The 15,515-nt window shown below is 40.1% G+C and overlaps 1 protein-coding gene across 5 annotated transcripts in view; it reads left to right on the top strand.

The window, feature by feature from the left end:
• RAD54B (RAD54 homolog B) overlaps positions 1-15,515 on the top strand; it is a 77,695-nt gene that overhangs the window by 6,695 nt on the left and 55,485 nt on the right. For all 5 annotated transcript variants that reach the window (XM_045860717.1, XM_045860714.1, XM_045860715.1 and 2 more), the window contains exon 3: positions 885-1,053. In XM_045860717.1, the coding sequence (XP_045716673.1) occupies positions 975-1,053 (79 nt within the window). In that variant the 5' untranslated portion in view covers positions 885-974. The remainder of the gene's footprint in view (positions 1-884; positions 1,054-15,515) is intronic.

Below are 15,515 nucleotides of genomic sequence, written 5' to 3'. Positions count from 1 at the left end.
TAAAATCTTACCAGATAGGTTTTTTGAATGTCTCTGAAGTTTATTGTAGTGAATATTTATAAAGGTATGACAATGTGAGTTACTATTTTTTAAAAACTCAAACATACTGTTGTAGACAGAAAAATGGCTCTCCAAAAATGTCCATGTCTTAATCCTTGGAACTTGTGGATATCTTACCTCATGTGGCATAAGGAACGTTTTGACTAAGTGATTAAGGACCTTGAGATGGGATAGTTATCCTGGATCACCGGCCCAATATAGTAAAAAATAGAAGGAGTCAAAAGAGAAGGTCAAGAAAGTGATCATGGAAGCAGGTTTAGAGAGATGCAACATAGTTGGCTTTGAAGTGGTGAAAGAGGCCACAAACCAAGGAATGTGGGTGGTTTTTAGAAAGTTGAAAAGAGAAGGAAATGTATTGTCCCTTGTATTGTCCCTTGTATTGTATTTCTTGCTGAAATATAGCCCTGGCAAGTGTGGCTCAGTGGGTTGAGTGCCTGCTAACAAAGGTCATAAATTCTATTCCTGATTAGAACACATGCCTGGGTTGTGAGCCAGGACCCCAATTAGGGGTGTGCGAGAGGCAACCTACTGATGTATCTCTCACATGTCATTGTTTCTCTCCCTTTTCCCCTCCCTCCTCTTCTCTCTAAAAATAAATAAAATTTTTAATAAATTAAAAAAATAAAAACAACACACTGGCAGTATTATACAAATTAGCAATATGTATTGATTTTATTTTATTTATTTTTATTTATTTATTTTTAAATATCTATTCCCTATTAATATACAGAGAAAGTAAACTGGTAGCTCATGTTTTAAATTAAGAATTTATTATGTAAAAATATTGAAAATCAGATATTTTCTGCATATTTCATTCTTTATAGGGTGCTGCAGGTGATACTTTCCACCAATCACAAACTGATCCCAGAATATGCAGTTTAAATCCCCTGCCTGCTGAAGAAAGTGCTAGAGAAATGAATCATGGGGATAATTACAGGGGAAAAGGTTGTTTTGAAACATCTACAATGCCAACATTAACCCTACATCATACAGGTAAGACTGCACTTTTTATTAGTCATGTTTATACTTGATGAGTCTTATTACAGTATTATTTAAATTGATTATTTATTAGAATGAAAACATTACATTTGAAAGTTATTGCTATAAAACCAATAGATTGTTGGCAATTTAGATTTTTTTGTTTCATAATTTCTCTTAATGACTGGATTAATAGCCATGTAATTCAAATCTTATATTTTATAATAGGTATATGTCTAATATTGTTCATTGTAAACTTAATGGTCAAATATGGTCTTTTCCTCAGTTACCAAAATGTGTTTCAAGATGTGAAAAAACATTTCTAATAAAACATGTTGATTACTAAAACTGGAGAGGTGAACTTGAAATAAGTAAAATGATTAATTCATTGTAGTCCGTGTAGTAACTTCAGGATGGTTACATGGGAATTATGAAGGTATATAATTGCAGGAAAACCAAGCATTTAACAAACATTCCCTCTGCTACTTTGTTGATTGAGTTAAAATAATGATTATGGTTCTTTTTGTATCTGTGATCAGTATTGTTCAGGTAATAAAAAAAATAATTAGGATTGTTGACAGATGTTTATTTGGCCTTGTGAAGGCAACATCAGGACTACATTTTTCCAAATTGTATTTTATTAATTTTTGGTTGAATAACCGTATTCAGGGAGAGAGCCCCATCTGCTGGTCTGTAGAATTGTAACTGCCATCCTTAAGATACCAGTGTAAATCAACAAAAAGGGCCTTAAGCGCTTACACCTTTTGAAGGAAGTTCTTGAGCTTGGTGATGATTAATGAATTTTACCTATAAATGGGTTCATTTCTTGTTGAGGCAGAAAGGAAGTCTGTGTTTTCTCAAGTGGCTAGGTTCCTTGGTGCCATTTATGTTCCTCATAACTTTAAAAGTTGGGAAGAACTTTGGAGCTGGAACCAATTCAGGGAGCTTTGCAAAAGCAGCTCTGGGCATGGCAGTGCAGCTGCTGCCATGTTTCACTGGTTTGCTCTCTGCCTCCTTTCTACCTTACTTTCCTTCCTCTTTTCTTCCTCCCATCTTTGTTAAATGAATGTCCTATTTTTCTACCCTCAAACCTATAGCAGTTAATGTATGCCTGTTTGTTTTTTTTTTTTTCTATCATGGTAACTAATTTCTTCTCCAGAGAATAATACTTAGACTCTACAGTATCACACATGACATGTTACTTATTTGGGGTGTAGTTGATTTTTATTTGGGGTTTCACTATGGTTTCTTATTCTCTTCCCTGCTAAATATAAGAGGAGAGTTAAGAGTTAAGATACATTAAAAAGCCGGCTCTGGCTGGTGTGGCTCAGTGGATTGAGCGCCAGGCTGTGAATGGAAGGGTTGCCTGTTTAATTCCCAGTCTAGGGCAGGTGCTTGGGTTGCAGGCTAGGTCCAGTCCCTGGTGGGGGGTGCGTGAGAGGCAACCACACATTGATGTTTCTCTCCTTCTCTTTCTCCCTCCCGTCTTCTCTCTCTAAAAATAAATAAATAAAATCTTTTAAAAAAGATGCATTAAAGAGAGAGTTAATTTGCTCAACCCTTAATTCCTTAATCCTTTTCTGATTTAGTACATTCAGTGGACTGAGGAACCTGTGCTAACCTTCTGATAACCTTCCTGACCGTCATTCAGAGAGAGAGGTTAACTGGGAAAAACAGCATTGTAAGAAGCATATTGCTTTCTGTGGTGCTTGCTGGAGAGGGATGTTGTGTATAGGAAAGTATGGAGGCAAAAGACCAATGTAGTGTCCATTCACCTTTTGATAACCTTTCAGTCCTAGATCTAATCCACCTTGAGTTGAAGGTCCAAGCCAATGTGTTCCAGTTAAAATATATCTTCATTTTTCCTCCATTGCCTTTTTCTTTTGAAAAATATCCTCCATATGTAGAAGAGAATAATCCAGTTCTAAATTGAGTAGTTGTTAACGTTTTGCCTCATTTGTGTTTTCTGTTAGATTATATGAATGAAAGTAAGCATATGCTGAATCTTGTAGAGTATTACTGAAGTTTCATGTCTGCAAATAAGCACAGGGGTGACAATGTCTAGGTAGTGCACTCCTACCAAATCAAGGTTGCGTGTGTTCAGATAGGTTTGGCCAAAGAATTGAGCCATCATATGCTCTGTTGCAGAAGAACCTGTGTGATTACTAATTTCAGTAAAGAGTCACTACCAAATTAATGCAATTTTTGAATTTTATTGGTTGTATTTATATTTAATTCATAAATGTTTGATTTTTTTTTTGTTGTGATAGAATATCCATAACATAAAATTCACCTTTGTAAAGTGCACAGTTCAGTGGCATCTAGCATGTTTACAGTGTAGTGTAACCATTACCACTACCTAGTTCCACAACATTGTCATCACACTGAAAGGAAAACAGGGACAATTAAGCAGTCGTCTCCCCGTTCCCCATTCTCTTCCCAGCTGTGGTAACCACTAACCTGCTTTTTATCCCTATGGTGCCTGTTCTGGACATTTCATATGAATAGAATCAATAGTCCCTTGTGACCTTTTTTTTTTTTTTTTTTTAGCTAAAAAACTAGGTAATGAATGCACATGGTAAAAAAATTCAGAAGTCATGAAAAATATAGTAAGAAGTCCCCCTTCCCTGGTCCCTAGCTATCTAGTTTCTTTCCCCAGATGCAACCAGTTACCAGTATTTTGGGTATCTTTGAGATATTCTCTATTTGGAAACATTTGTGTATAATATATTTTCCCATACAAATGATTTTTCACTAGCTGCACTGTTCTGTAGTTTGCACTTTTACTGTAACAGTCTGTTTTTGAAATCTTTTTGTCAGTACAGTTAGAACTACCTTTTTTATTTAAAAATGACATGATACTCTATTGTATGGATTTGCCAAATGTATTTAATCAGGGCCTTATTAATAGTTATTTAGGTTGCTTGGCATCTTTTGTTATGACAAACAAAACAATAATGAGTATCTATATATTATAAATGTATGTGAGAATATACCCATAGGATAAATGAGTTGGGAGTAGGGTGCTGGTCTCAAAGTATGCGCATTTGTCCTTTGGATGGATAACAATGAATTGCCCCCTGCAGAGGTTACTACCAGTTTACACTCCCACCAGCAATGTATGAACAATGTATGTATCATTTATTGTGATGCTCAACCTATATGAAAGTACATATAGGCATCCCTTGTTTTACTGCACTTTGCAGATGTGCTTTTTTATGAATTGAAAGTTTGTGGCAACCCTGTGTCAAGCAAGTCTGTTGACTCCATATTTCAACAGCATTTGCTCACTTCATGTCTCTGTGTCACATTTTGATAGTTCTTGCAATATTTCAAACTTTTTCATGACTGTTATATTTGTTGTGGTCTGTGATCAGTGATCTTTGATGCTACTATTGACATTGTTTTGGGTGCCATGGACCACACCTGTATAAGACAGTGAACCATAAGATTTAATCCATAAATGTTGTGTGTATTCTGGCTGCTTTCCCCATCTCTCTCCTTCTCTTTGGGCCTCCCTATTTCCTGAGTCAACAATACCGAAATCAGGTCAGTTAATAACCCTATAGTGTTCTCTAAATATTCAAGTGAAAGGAAGAGTTGTATATCTCACTTTAAATCAAAAGCTAGAAATGATTAAGCTTAGTGACGAAGGCATGTTGAAAGCTGTGATAGGCCAAAATCTAGGCCTCTTGTGACAGTTAGCCAAATTGTGAATGCAAAGAAAGAGTTCTTGAAGGAAATGGAAAGTGTGACTCCAGTGAACACATGCATGATAAGAAAGTGAAACAGAAGAACAAACCAGACACAACATTACCTTAAGCTGAAGCCTAATCCAGAGCAAAGCCCTAACTATCTTCCATTCTGTGAAGGCTGAGTGATGTGAGGAAACTGCAGAAGAAAAGTTTGAAGCTAGCAGAGGTGGGTAAGTGCTAAAGGAGAAGTCACAGAAAGTTCTTCAGAAGGTCTAGCTAAGATAAGTAATGAAGGTGACCACACTAAACAGCAGATTTTCAGTGTAGACAGAACAGCCTTATGTTGGAAGAAGATACACCTAGGACTTTCATTGCTGGAGAGAAGTCAATGCCTGGCCTGAAAGGACAGGCTGACTCTTGTTAGGAGCTAATGCAGCCGGTGACTTTAATTCGAAGCCAGTGCTCATTTACCATTCTGAGAATCCTAGGGCCCTTAAGAATTATGCTAAATCTACTCTGCTTGTGCTCTATAAATGGAACAAGAAAGCCTGGGTGACAGCACATCTGTTTACAACATGGTTTACTGAATATTTTAAGCCCACTGTTGATACTACTTCTCACTGACAATGAACCCAATCACCCAAGAGTTCTGATGGGCATATCCAAGATAAATGTTGTTTTCATGCCTGCTAGTCCATGATTACGTGTTGTATTTAGTTTCATGTCCTTTTAGTCTCTTTAATCTGTTGGTGGGATTGAAAGTTGGTACAGTCACTATGGAAAACAGTATGGAGATTCCTCAAAAAATTAAAAATAGAACTACATTATGACCCAGCAATTCCACTTCTGGATTTTTATCCAAAGAAATCTAAAACACTAATTCTGAAAGATATTTGTGCCTCTATGCTCACTGCAGCATTATTTACAATAGCTCAGATATGGAAGCAACCTGAGTGTCCACAAAGACAAATAACATATGGCTCTATTTGTATGTGGAATCTTTTTTACATGAGAACAGAATAGGCCCTGGCTGGTGCGGTCAGTGGATTAAGCACTGAACTGAGAACCGAAAGGTTTCCAGTTCGATTCCCTGTCAGGGAACATGCCTGGATTCCGAGCTGGGCTCCCAGTTGGGAGTGTGTGAGGCAATGGATCTATGCATCTCTCACACACCGTTGTTTCTCTCCCCTTTCTTCTCCTTCCCTTCCCATCTCTTTAAAAATAAATAAAGAAATCTTTTTTAAAAAGAACAAAATAAATGGATGAACAAAACAAATTCAGAAACAGAGAACAAATTGAGGATTTTCAGGCGGGAGGGGGATTAGGGGACTGGATGCATAAGGGAGAGGGATTAAGAAGTACAGAATAGCCATGGGGATGTACAGCATAGGGAATATAGTCAATAATATTTTAATATTTTAATATACATGTATGGTGACAGGTATATACTGGACTTACTGGGGAGATTGACACGTGCACCAGCCAGCTGCGTTCTGGATGAGGTATGAGATAAATTCACATGGACTACCGAGTTCTCTGGAGGAAAAGGGACAGCACGGCTACCCTCTCAAGGGGAGGGCGCCTCAGAGTGGCCTGGCCACTCTCTCAAGAGGAGAGTGCCGCATGCCCTTGCCTTGACAGGCTTTTATTGGGTTCAGTTTGCACAGGAATCCAGGTAAAGCTCATTAATCATTGTCAGGCAGTAAGGATCAAACAATGGATAACATACAAAGAACTACAAGGGCTTATTCTGAATCTGGGTGTGTTAGCTAAAGGGCTACAAAACTTTGGGAAACAAACTCATTTCCTGCTCAGACCCTTATCATTTAATTGAGAGCATTCTTAGCAAAGCAAGTTTCACAGGAGTTTATGTATTCTTTCTTAGGCCTGATCACCTGGGGAAACCTGCCCTATCCAGCACAGGGCTGTACTGCCCTCTGTCATTGTTTCAGGCTTAAGTTGGGCAGGGGAAGTAAGGCAGCCAAGAGATTAGGAGACTTCTCATAGGCAGAATGAGGACTCAGGCTGTGTCAAAGCCAAGGGGTGAGGGTCCATCACCCGCTTTTGGTATAGCCTCCCAAGTCCTTCTCTGGGGCCTCCCCGTGATCGTACCTGTTTTAGGTCGTTCCCCCCTTGGGGAATCTTACCTGTGATTGGCTAACTGACCAAGCATTGGGGGCCAGTTATGGATGAAGTAAAAGGAGCAGAAGCTGCTCCTGCCAGGGAGATAAGCTTTGTCTCCTTAGTGGCTTATGGTCTGAAGGTTGCTCACTCAGCCTTAGCCATGGGGGGGTTTAGAGCTTCTAAAACCAGGCAGGGCAGTTCCCAACAGGCGATCACTTTGTAAATTGTGCAAATGTCTAAGTACTGTGTTGTGCACCTGAAACTAATAATATTGAATGTCATCTGTAATTGAAAATAAAATAAAATAAAATAAAATAAAATAAAATAGATGTTGATATTAATAGTCAAGCCAGAAAGGATATTTGAAAGGAAACTATTTAAAAAAAATTGTGACTATTTTCTCTGTTGTGACTCTTAATTCCTTGTATAACTCTAAGTACTAAATTCCCAAATCCACTGTATTCTGTTCCCATAGAAAAGCATATTAAGAATTAGGAAGCCACCCTTTGTTTTTAAGGGCTCTTTTATGGAGATTTGGGTCAGGGAATAAGTGGGTGTCTTAATTTTTGTGATGTATAGAGTTGTTTTCTAGTCTAGATTATTGGACAGTGTTAGGAGCCCAGTCTGCTGAAGAGGGAAACCATGATAGGTACATCTCTACCTCTTAAAAACCCCCGTGAATATCATTCTCCCCTAAATCATTTGTCTCTAGTTTTTAGGATTTTTGAGGGGCTTTTCAGGCAACCTTCATATAGGGGCTGTTCCTTTGAATCCCTGCCTTGGACAGAATTGAATACATTGGTTCAACTTTATCCTGGAATCAGGCCAGTAAAAATGGATCTTGGTCATTTGACTATTGCCCCTCTCATATTCATCCCTCAAAATAATTTTGAAGTGGGTTTGAGACTATTTACGTATTATGAAGTACCATTTCTAGGAGACTGAGCGACCAAATTCTCTCCTGAGTGTAGAGCATTGCTTGCTTTTTTCCTAAGATGGGGCACTCATGGGAAAAGGCAGTAGTCAGATGACATACATACTGAGCAGTGGTTCTTAAGATTTTTTTATTTTTAGAGAGAGGGGAAGGGAGGGAGATAGAGGGAAAGAACTTCGATGTGCAAGAGATGCGTCGATCACTTGCCTCTTGTACGCCCCCAAGTGGAGACCTGGCTTGCGTCCCAGGCATGTGCCCTGCTGGGAATTAATCCAGTGACCCTCTGATTCGCAGGCCAGCACCCAGTCTACTGAGCCACATCAGCCAGGGCAGGTCTGTTTTAAAAAGCTAAATTTATTGATATAACATTGGTTAATAACAGTATATAAATTTCAGGTGTACAACTTTATAATATATCTCTGTACTCCATTGTATGCTTACCACCCAAAGTCTCATCTCTTTCCATCACCATGTTTGGTACGCCCTTTAATCTCTTTTGTCTTGCCCCATCCCTCTTCAGTTCTGGAAACCACCATTCTGCTGTCTAGGAGTGGTTCTTAATTAGCATGGGTAGTTAGGGGTATGTATGTATTTGTAAGGGAGGGTGTGGTTTAAGACCTAAAATTAAGGATCAGTGTTATGTGCTGCCTTGACATTGAGTAAAATCACAAGGCCGTGAATGGCCTACCTGCAGGTCTCCCTTCCCACTCTGTTCCTGAGGTAAGGTCCCTTAGCTAGATCCCATTGAATGGATCAGGTGCAGTCTCTGTTTATCCCTCAGTAGTAGGCTGTCAACGTAAGAAAGTAAGAAATGTTCAAGCCTCTAAGACTTTTTATGAGTTTATTTGAGCCAGACTGACAACAATTGCTAGGAAGCAGACCTCAACAGATCGGGAAAATGCTCCAGAAAATGGCAGTTTTGCACCTTATTTTATACATTACAGTCAAGAGGCGGCATAAGGGTGATAGATTTGGGAGGCAGGAGAAAGCAAAACGGGGTGCAGGAGCTACCTCTGGGATTGGATTAAAAAAGTAAAATGATAGACGAGTACTACGTCTACATAGGTGGGTACAGCATAGTTAACAGTCAACAATTAACGGTAACGATATGAGCATTTGTGATTTCTGCTCTGGTGGTTGTACTCGAGGTTTGGCAAAAGGGAAGTTACCTTGACATTCGGAAGAAATGTTATAGATGTAAAAGACAATAGACAGGCTCAATTAAGGTAAAGATGGACTTTTGTCAGGGAAGGTTGCAGCTAGGACATGACTACTTGCCATAAACTGCTTTTAGTTAAAAAGTTTTAATTTCAGACCATTCTGTATGGTTAGTTTAGGTCTCGAGTTTTTCAGGCCACCACGCAGGCCTCCCCTGAGCTTGTCAGGTTTAGTTATGTGTCCCCTTATTGTCCACAAGGCTTCAGTTCCCTGCCAGCTGAAGAATTATTCAGACAGGCCAGTCACATCCTTCATATCCACCAGGGTGCCCTCCCTACCCTTGATACTATAAAGGCTGCCTTCCACAGCTCCTGGTGGATCACCCTGTTCCAGAGGGCGACCCCCGGGGGCCCTGCATGAGTTTGGTGTCCTCCTTCCCTGGGCTGTGAGTATATGCGACTCTCTGGCCTATATAGTGTCAGGTGTTGTGTGTTGGACCACCCCCATAACGGTAGAGCAGGAATTCCTTCCTCACAGTTGGGTGAATAGGAGGCAGTTCAAACAGAAGGGTATGCATACACACATGCATTTTTCTAAAGAGCTTTTCTGAATTTCCCAAATAGGCCTGTACCTCTTGCTCTCCTTCCCCCAATGCTGACAAGCTACTGTTGTATAGACTGTGAGGTATGTTTTCTAAGCTATCTTTTGGAAAATGTCTTCACTTGCTAAGAATGTTATTTGGTCTAAGACCTCTTCCTCAGTTATCTGGATTGGGTGTGAATGGGATTATTCCTCTTTGAACAGAGCTGTAATCTGGGGGTCTGCTTTATGCTTTTGGGAGGACCAGTATAGAATAGTTGAAACAATGTAGCATTCAGCCTCTACTTTTTTGGGAAGAATGACCTCTATTCATAGCTTGCATCTTTGAATTCTCATTTAAAAACAAAATGTGGGAAGTAGTGATTTAAGCAAGATAAAATAGGCAAATAGGATAAGCATAATGGAAAGAAAAACCACAGCAGATTTTTCTTATACCAGTTACTATGCTTTTGTTTTAAGTATTGATAAAAATACTGGCTTATCTAATTGATTTTTAGTGGTGTGTGTAACTGGAAATTCCAGGCTTTAGGATTGACTGGCCTTGCCTTTTAAAGGGTATCATCATGGGCCCAATTTCTTTCTCCTTTTCCCATCAGGCACTCGCAGTATTGGCATTGGACTTAGGCTGGGCTCCCCTCATGTCAAATGATAGACCTCAGCAACTGTTGGGGCCACATCCTATTTCTCATCTGTCTGACGAGAAGCAGATGGTGTCCACTCATAATCACTAAATAAGACTTGACAACTTGGTGCTGCGATCGGGCCACTTTGCTGGGACCAGAGGGATTCCTAACCTTAGACCTAGGAATGCCGCTGTGAAGGGGTAAAATGAATGTTGGTGAGACACCTTCAACATCCAAAATTATGAAGTGAAAAAAAAGAAAGCTAAAATAAATTTGAGTAGCATGGCAACATTTATAGTATACAAAATTTAACTAAAGGCTAGGTTCTTGCCAACCAGCTTCAGGGACACTGGCTCCTTTAGCTCAAAATATTTTTATCCCAAGGACAAGACTTGGCCGAACTGAGTTTCTTGATTGTTGACTGGGAGCTGATCCATGAAGATGTATGTCAGTTTAGATGGTATGGAGTAAATCTGTGATTCAGGTAGCATGCTGGAGTAAATTTACACTTTCACTCTGTGAGATTATTAGAAAATGCCTATATTGGTCTCTCTCCCCAGTTCCTGGCACAGAGCTCCTAAAACCCTTATAATTGCCTCAGTGATGAGAGTACTAGGAGCATCTTTTGTTCTAATATTTGGTCATTGACCCCAGTTTCTTACAGAGTTCCTGAATCCCTTGGAATTTCCTGGGTGATAGGAACGTTTTTTGTTTTAATGAGTTGACTTATGGTGGGCTCCATGATTAGAAGCTTATAATTTTCAACTCTGTATCCCCGTTTTCCAGAGAGGGGAGAGCTCAGTATCCACATGTGGTTCATGGCTACTGTATTAGAGAGTGGAGTTCTAGATCTTTTTGGAGTGCATTTTCAGATGTATGTATCTGTCTACTTTCTATACCTATATAAAGGTGTTACCAGACAGGGGACCTGGCCCTGAGTAGCTCTGCCTAGGGCCAGCTGGTAGTGTGTGGGTTTTTGGAAACCCACAAAAAATTTCACAATACAAGTCCAGGTACTTTTTAGAGGACTGTGAAGGTGTACTTATTAAAGCTGGGGACAGTGAAACAGGAAGGGCATACGGTACAAGAAACCACCAGAGACAGCCTGGGCTGGGCTGCTTTGACTCACTGGGAAGTCAGAGAAAAGGGGGCCTTGGGAACAGGTTCAGGGATTAACCTGGGACAAGCTGCCGCTGCCCATTGCTCCCCTGGTTGTAAGTCTCGAGAGACCCTTAGAGTTTAGGAGATGCGTTCCTATGAGGGAAGAAGAGAGGGAAAAAGAGGGGGAAGGGAATGGCATAGGCTGCTCTCCAGAGGGAGCGCGTGATCATCTGCCCTTCTCTTGACTGTTTTCTCTCTCTCTTGCAGGTGGGAATTTTAGGGGAGGTGTCAGGGAAGGTCTCAGGAGAGGGTTTCAGTGGAACTGTTATCAGTTTCCAGGTGTGTTCTTTCAGGGTTAGTGACAGGGCAGGGGGTCATTAGTCATTGCAGCTGGTCCTGGCATTTCCCACCTTATTTTGCTGTTTTTCTGGGCCTGTAGCTGAAACACAAGTGAGGCCTAGATGTTATCTCTAGGGAGGTGACCTTTTGTGTCTGGCTGTAAATTGACCTGTCAGTTTGTTCAGCTGCCTGTCTGAGTTTCCCGACTCCACTTGTCCTGGCTAGCTGGCCTGTCTCAAAGGGAGCCCCTTCAAACGGAAGCCAGAGCGATCATCTCAGAGGAACTGCTTTGCCTGTCTCACTCCTCAAACCTTTGGAATGATAAAACTGGGCAAAATAACGCTTGGACTGCATTCCAAAGAACTGTTTGCAAAGATAACAAGAAAACAGTTATTATGACTACTGTACTGAAAATTAAAGCCATTTTTAGAATCAGCATTGCTGTTTTAGCTTATCTGCACCTATAGAAATTCCTTCCTTAGCTTACCACCCTGTTCATGTAATTATTCCCCTTTCCTGTCTCATAAATACCCCTTGCCTTCATCTCCTAATTGGAGGACTATTTGGGTTCTGCCTGAATCAGTGATTCATGAATAGCTATTATTTTGGCTCCCAAACTCTTGTTGCCTCTCACTTTGGTCCTTGTGTTACTGGAAAGGGGACCTGGCCCTGAGTGGGTCTGCCTACGGACGGCTGGTAGTGTGCGGATTCTTGATTTTGTCAGGAAAGATTTCACAATGATTTTTACAGGATGTTTATTAAAGCCCGGGGCAGTGAAACAAGGAAGGGCTTAGGGTATTAGAAGCAACAGAGGAGCCTAAGCGGAGCTGCCTGGGCTTTCTGGGAATGATATAGGAAAGAAATGAGCCTTGGCCTGTCTGGTGTAGCTCACTAAGAAGCCAGAGAAAAGTGGGGTCTGGAGATTAACACAGGACGAGCTGCTGCTGCCCATTGCTGCTTGGCCGAAAACCTTGTGGGGTCCCTTGGACTTTAGGAAATGCATGCCTGTGGGGGCAGAAGAAGGGGAAAGGTGCAAGGTGAGGGCACATCCCAGAGCACACGCGTGTGCTGTGCGCTGAGACCTTTGTGGGGTTTTAAAGTCTGGGGACTTAGGGGCGGTTTTAGGGGAGGATCTCAATAAAATATTCACCAATGTTATGCTGATGTGCCAAAATGAGATTTATTCTTTTGACTTCATCTGTCCTTGGGCCTGGTTGGCAAATAACACTAATTGGGTTTTCGTTATTTAGCTCCCTGAGTAGAGTGATTTAAGCTATTTACCCTCTGGCTGGGGAGGAGAAATGCAAACCATCTACCAGTACTATCAGGTATTCTTGATTTAGGGAAGGTTGGATTTACTAGATGGCTTCAAACTGCTTGTTTAACCGTTTGTCTCAGTTTCCTGTTTTGCTTGTCCTGGCTTACCTGTCTTAATTTATTTTTAGGTTAACAGTTTTGGAAGGTTTTACACATGTAAAGTATTAATAGATACTCCCAGATCAATATCCAGAATGCCATTTTTACACTTCCATCAATAGTACAGAAGAGTGTTCTTTGCCCTGCCTCCTTAATCCACTCTTGACATTTTCGGTCTTTAAGAATTTGGTCATTCTTATGAATGAAAATTGTTTTTCATATACATTTCCTTGATTTAGTGAGATTGAATGATTTTTAATAGTATTTCGTTTCTTAACACAATATCTGTATTTCTTCCAAAAATAACAAAATATTATTTAAGGACAGCATAAATTTTGTGTTCTCACTTTTTTTTTATCTGTGATCGTCAATTTTTCAATTCCTTTGTCTATGGACAAGAATAATTTTCATTACTGTTTGCTACAATTTACTGAGCAGTAAAACTGTCCAAAGGCAGTGGAAGGCTAGGACTCAAGTCAAGGTTACTCAGTAGGGTATGCCCGACAACACCTACCATTCTATAGAACGCCCTGCAGTCTTTCACATTTTTTCCTGATGGATACACATTTAATGCTTCTTGCACATGACCTGGCTTATTGTGAGAACTCAATACATTTAATTGGCTTCTCTTCCATTGAAAGAATGAAAAACAAGGATTTGAAAATTTATGACATTTCTGCAGAACTACAGTTTCCTGGTTAGGGGCTGTATCTAGCTAGATTCACCTTTGATTTCCTTAGGCCTTGCACAGTGCTTGGGAGCGTGTTTTTGTTCTATTTTTTTTTTAAGATTTTAAAAATTTATTTTCAGAGAGAGGGGAAGGGTGGGAGAAGAGAAGGAGAGAAACATCAATGTGTGGTTGCCTTGCACACCCCCAACGAGGAACCTGGCCTGCAACCCTGTCAGTTAATTTACCGGTTTGCAGGCCAGCGTGCAATCCACTGAGCCACACCAGCTAGGGCAGAGGGAGCTTTTTTGATGGGTGTTCAGTAATTGTTTGGTTGAATGGAACTGTGTTCAAGTATATTCTAATCCATTCTCCTGTCTGGAGAAACATGTAGTATATCGGGAGAAAATAGGCTTATTTTGCATACATTGTTATTTATCGTATTTTCAGACAGAGATTAGAAAATACATTTATGGATGAAAAAGGGGTCACATACTAAACCTGACAAGATCAGGGGCGGCCTGCACGGCTGCCTGACAAACTCGGAGAGCTAAAGTAACCACACGGGCTGGTCTGACATTAAAACTTCCTAACTAAAAGCAGTCTACTGCGGGTAGTCATGTCCTAGGTCAATATTGTTGCCTAACAAAGGTCAATTTTTACTTTAACTGAGCCAGTTTGGGTTTTTTTTTGCATCTATATTAATATATCTGATAACAGTAACTTTGGAATATCAAAATTATTCCCCCACCCACCCCACAAAGCACCAGAACAGGGATCACAAATCCTTATTGTTATTATGATCATGTTAAGTCCTAACTGTTAACTGCCCTACACCTGCCTATGTAAAAGAAGTACCGTATGTGCCTGCCTTTTACTTTTTCTCCAGTCCCAGAGATTTCCCCACTTTGCTTTCTCCTGTCTCCCGAATCTGTCACTAATGAATTTCATGTAGCCCCCTTTCCCTCCGCCTTCTATTGTAGTGTATAAAATAAGGCACAAAACTGCCAATCTCTGGAGCATTTTCTCAATCTATTGGGATTTTTGCTTCCCGGCAGTTGTCATCAGTTTGGCTCAAATTCATAAAAATTCTTACAGGTTTGAATATTTCTTACATTGACGTGTTCTAAGCATGCAAAATGGTGGCCTTGCAAATGGCTAGACTAGCCATTTCCTTTCATAGTTCAGATTGTGTGAGTATAGCTAAATAAAAATTCCACTTCTTAATAATAGCAAAGGCGATTTTGTTGTATGCAGTCGTAAAGTGAGATGATGCTGTTCTCACTGTGGCTGGTGATTTTTACACATGATAAAGCAGGCTAGCATATTCACATTCGTTACAGCTAGAATAATCCATTGCTTTAAAAACATATTTTTTATCTGCTTTTTAGATTCAGTGTTCGACAAAAATTTCTTTTTAAGTAACTGAATAAAAGTACACTGGATACTATAGATTGTCAAATGAAGGAGAAGCTTAGCTTTACTGTGGAGTCTGAGGCGGGTGTAACCTAACTAGCTAGAGGATATGCAATGCCTGATTGACAGCAGGACCAGCATTATGCAGATTTTGTAAGAGAGAATGCAGCTCATTAACAGTGATTAGGGCCCTGCTCAGTTAGGAATCACTACATTCACCACTCATATTTTTAGTTTTATTTTTTCTGTCTACTGGGTTTGTAAACAAATAGCACAAAACAGTTCCTCTTTTGTTTTTATTAAAGTGATACTGCAGTGCAGTTTCAATCTATCAGCTAGGCATACATGTGTGGAAATTTGATAGTCTCACCAAACTAGCTAATTTTTAGCTGTGTTCCATGCTT

The sequence above is a fragment of the Phyllostomus hastatus genome, unplaced genomic scaffold, assembly GCF_019186645.2.
Source record: "Phyllostomus hastatus isolate PE091 unplaced genomic scaffold, TTU_PhHast_1.1 phas_scaffold_21, whole genome shotgun sequence".
Lineage (NCBI taxonomy): Eukaryota > Metazoa > Chordata > Mammalia > Chiroptera > Phyllostomidae > Phyllostomus > Phyllostomus hastatus.
The sequence above is the reverse complement of the archived record's forward strand: the minus strand, read 5'-3'. Positions and strand labels throughout refer to the sequence as shown.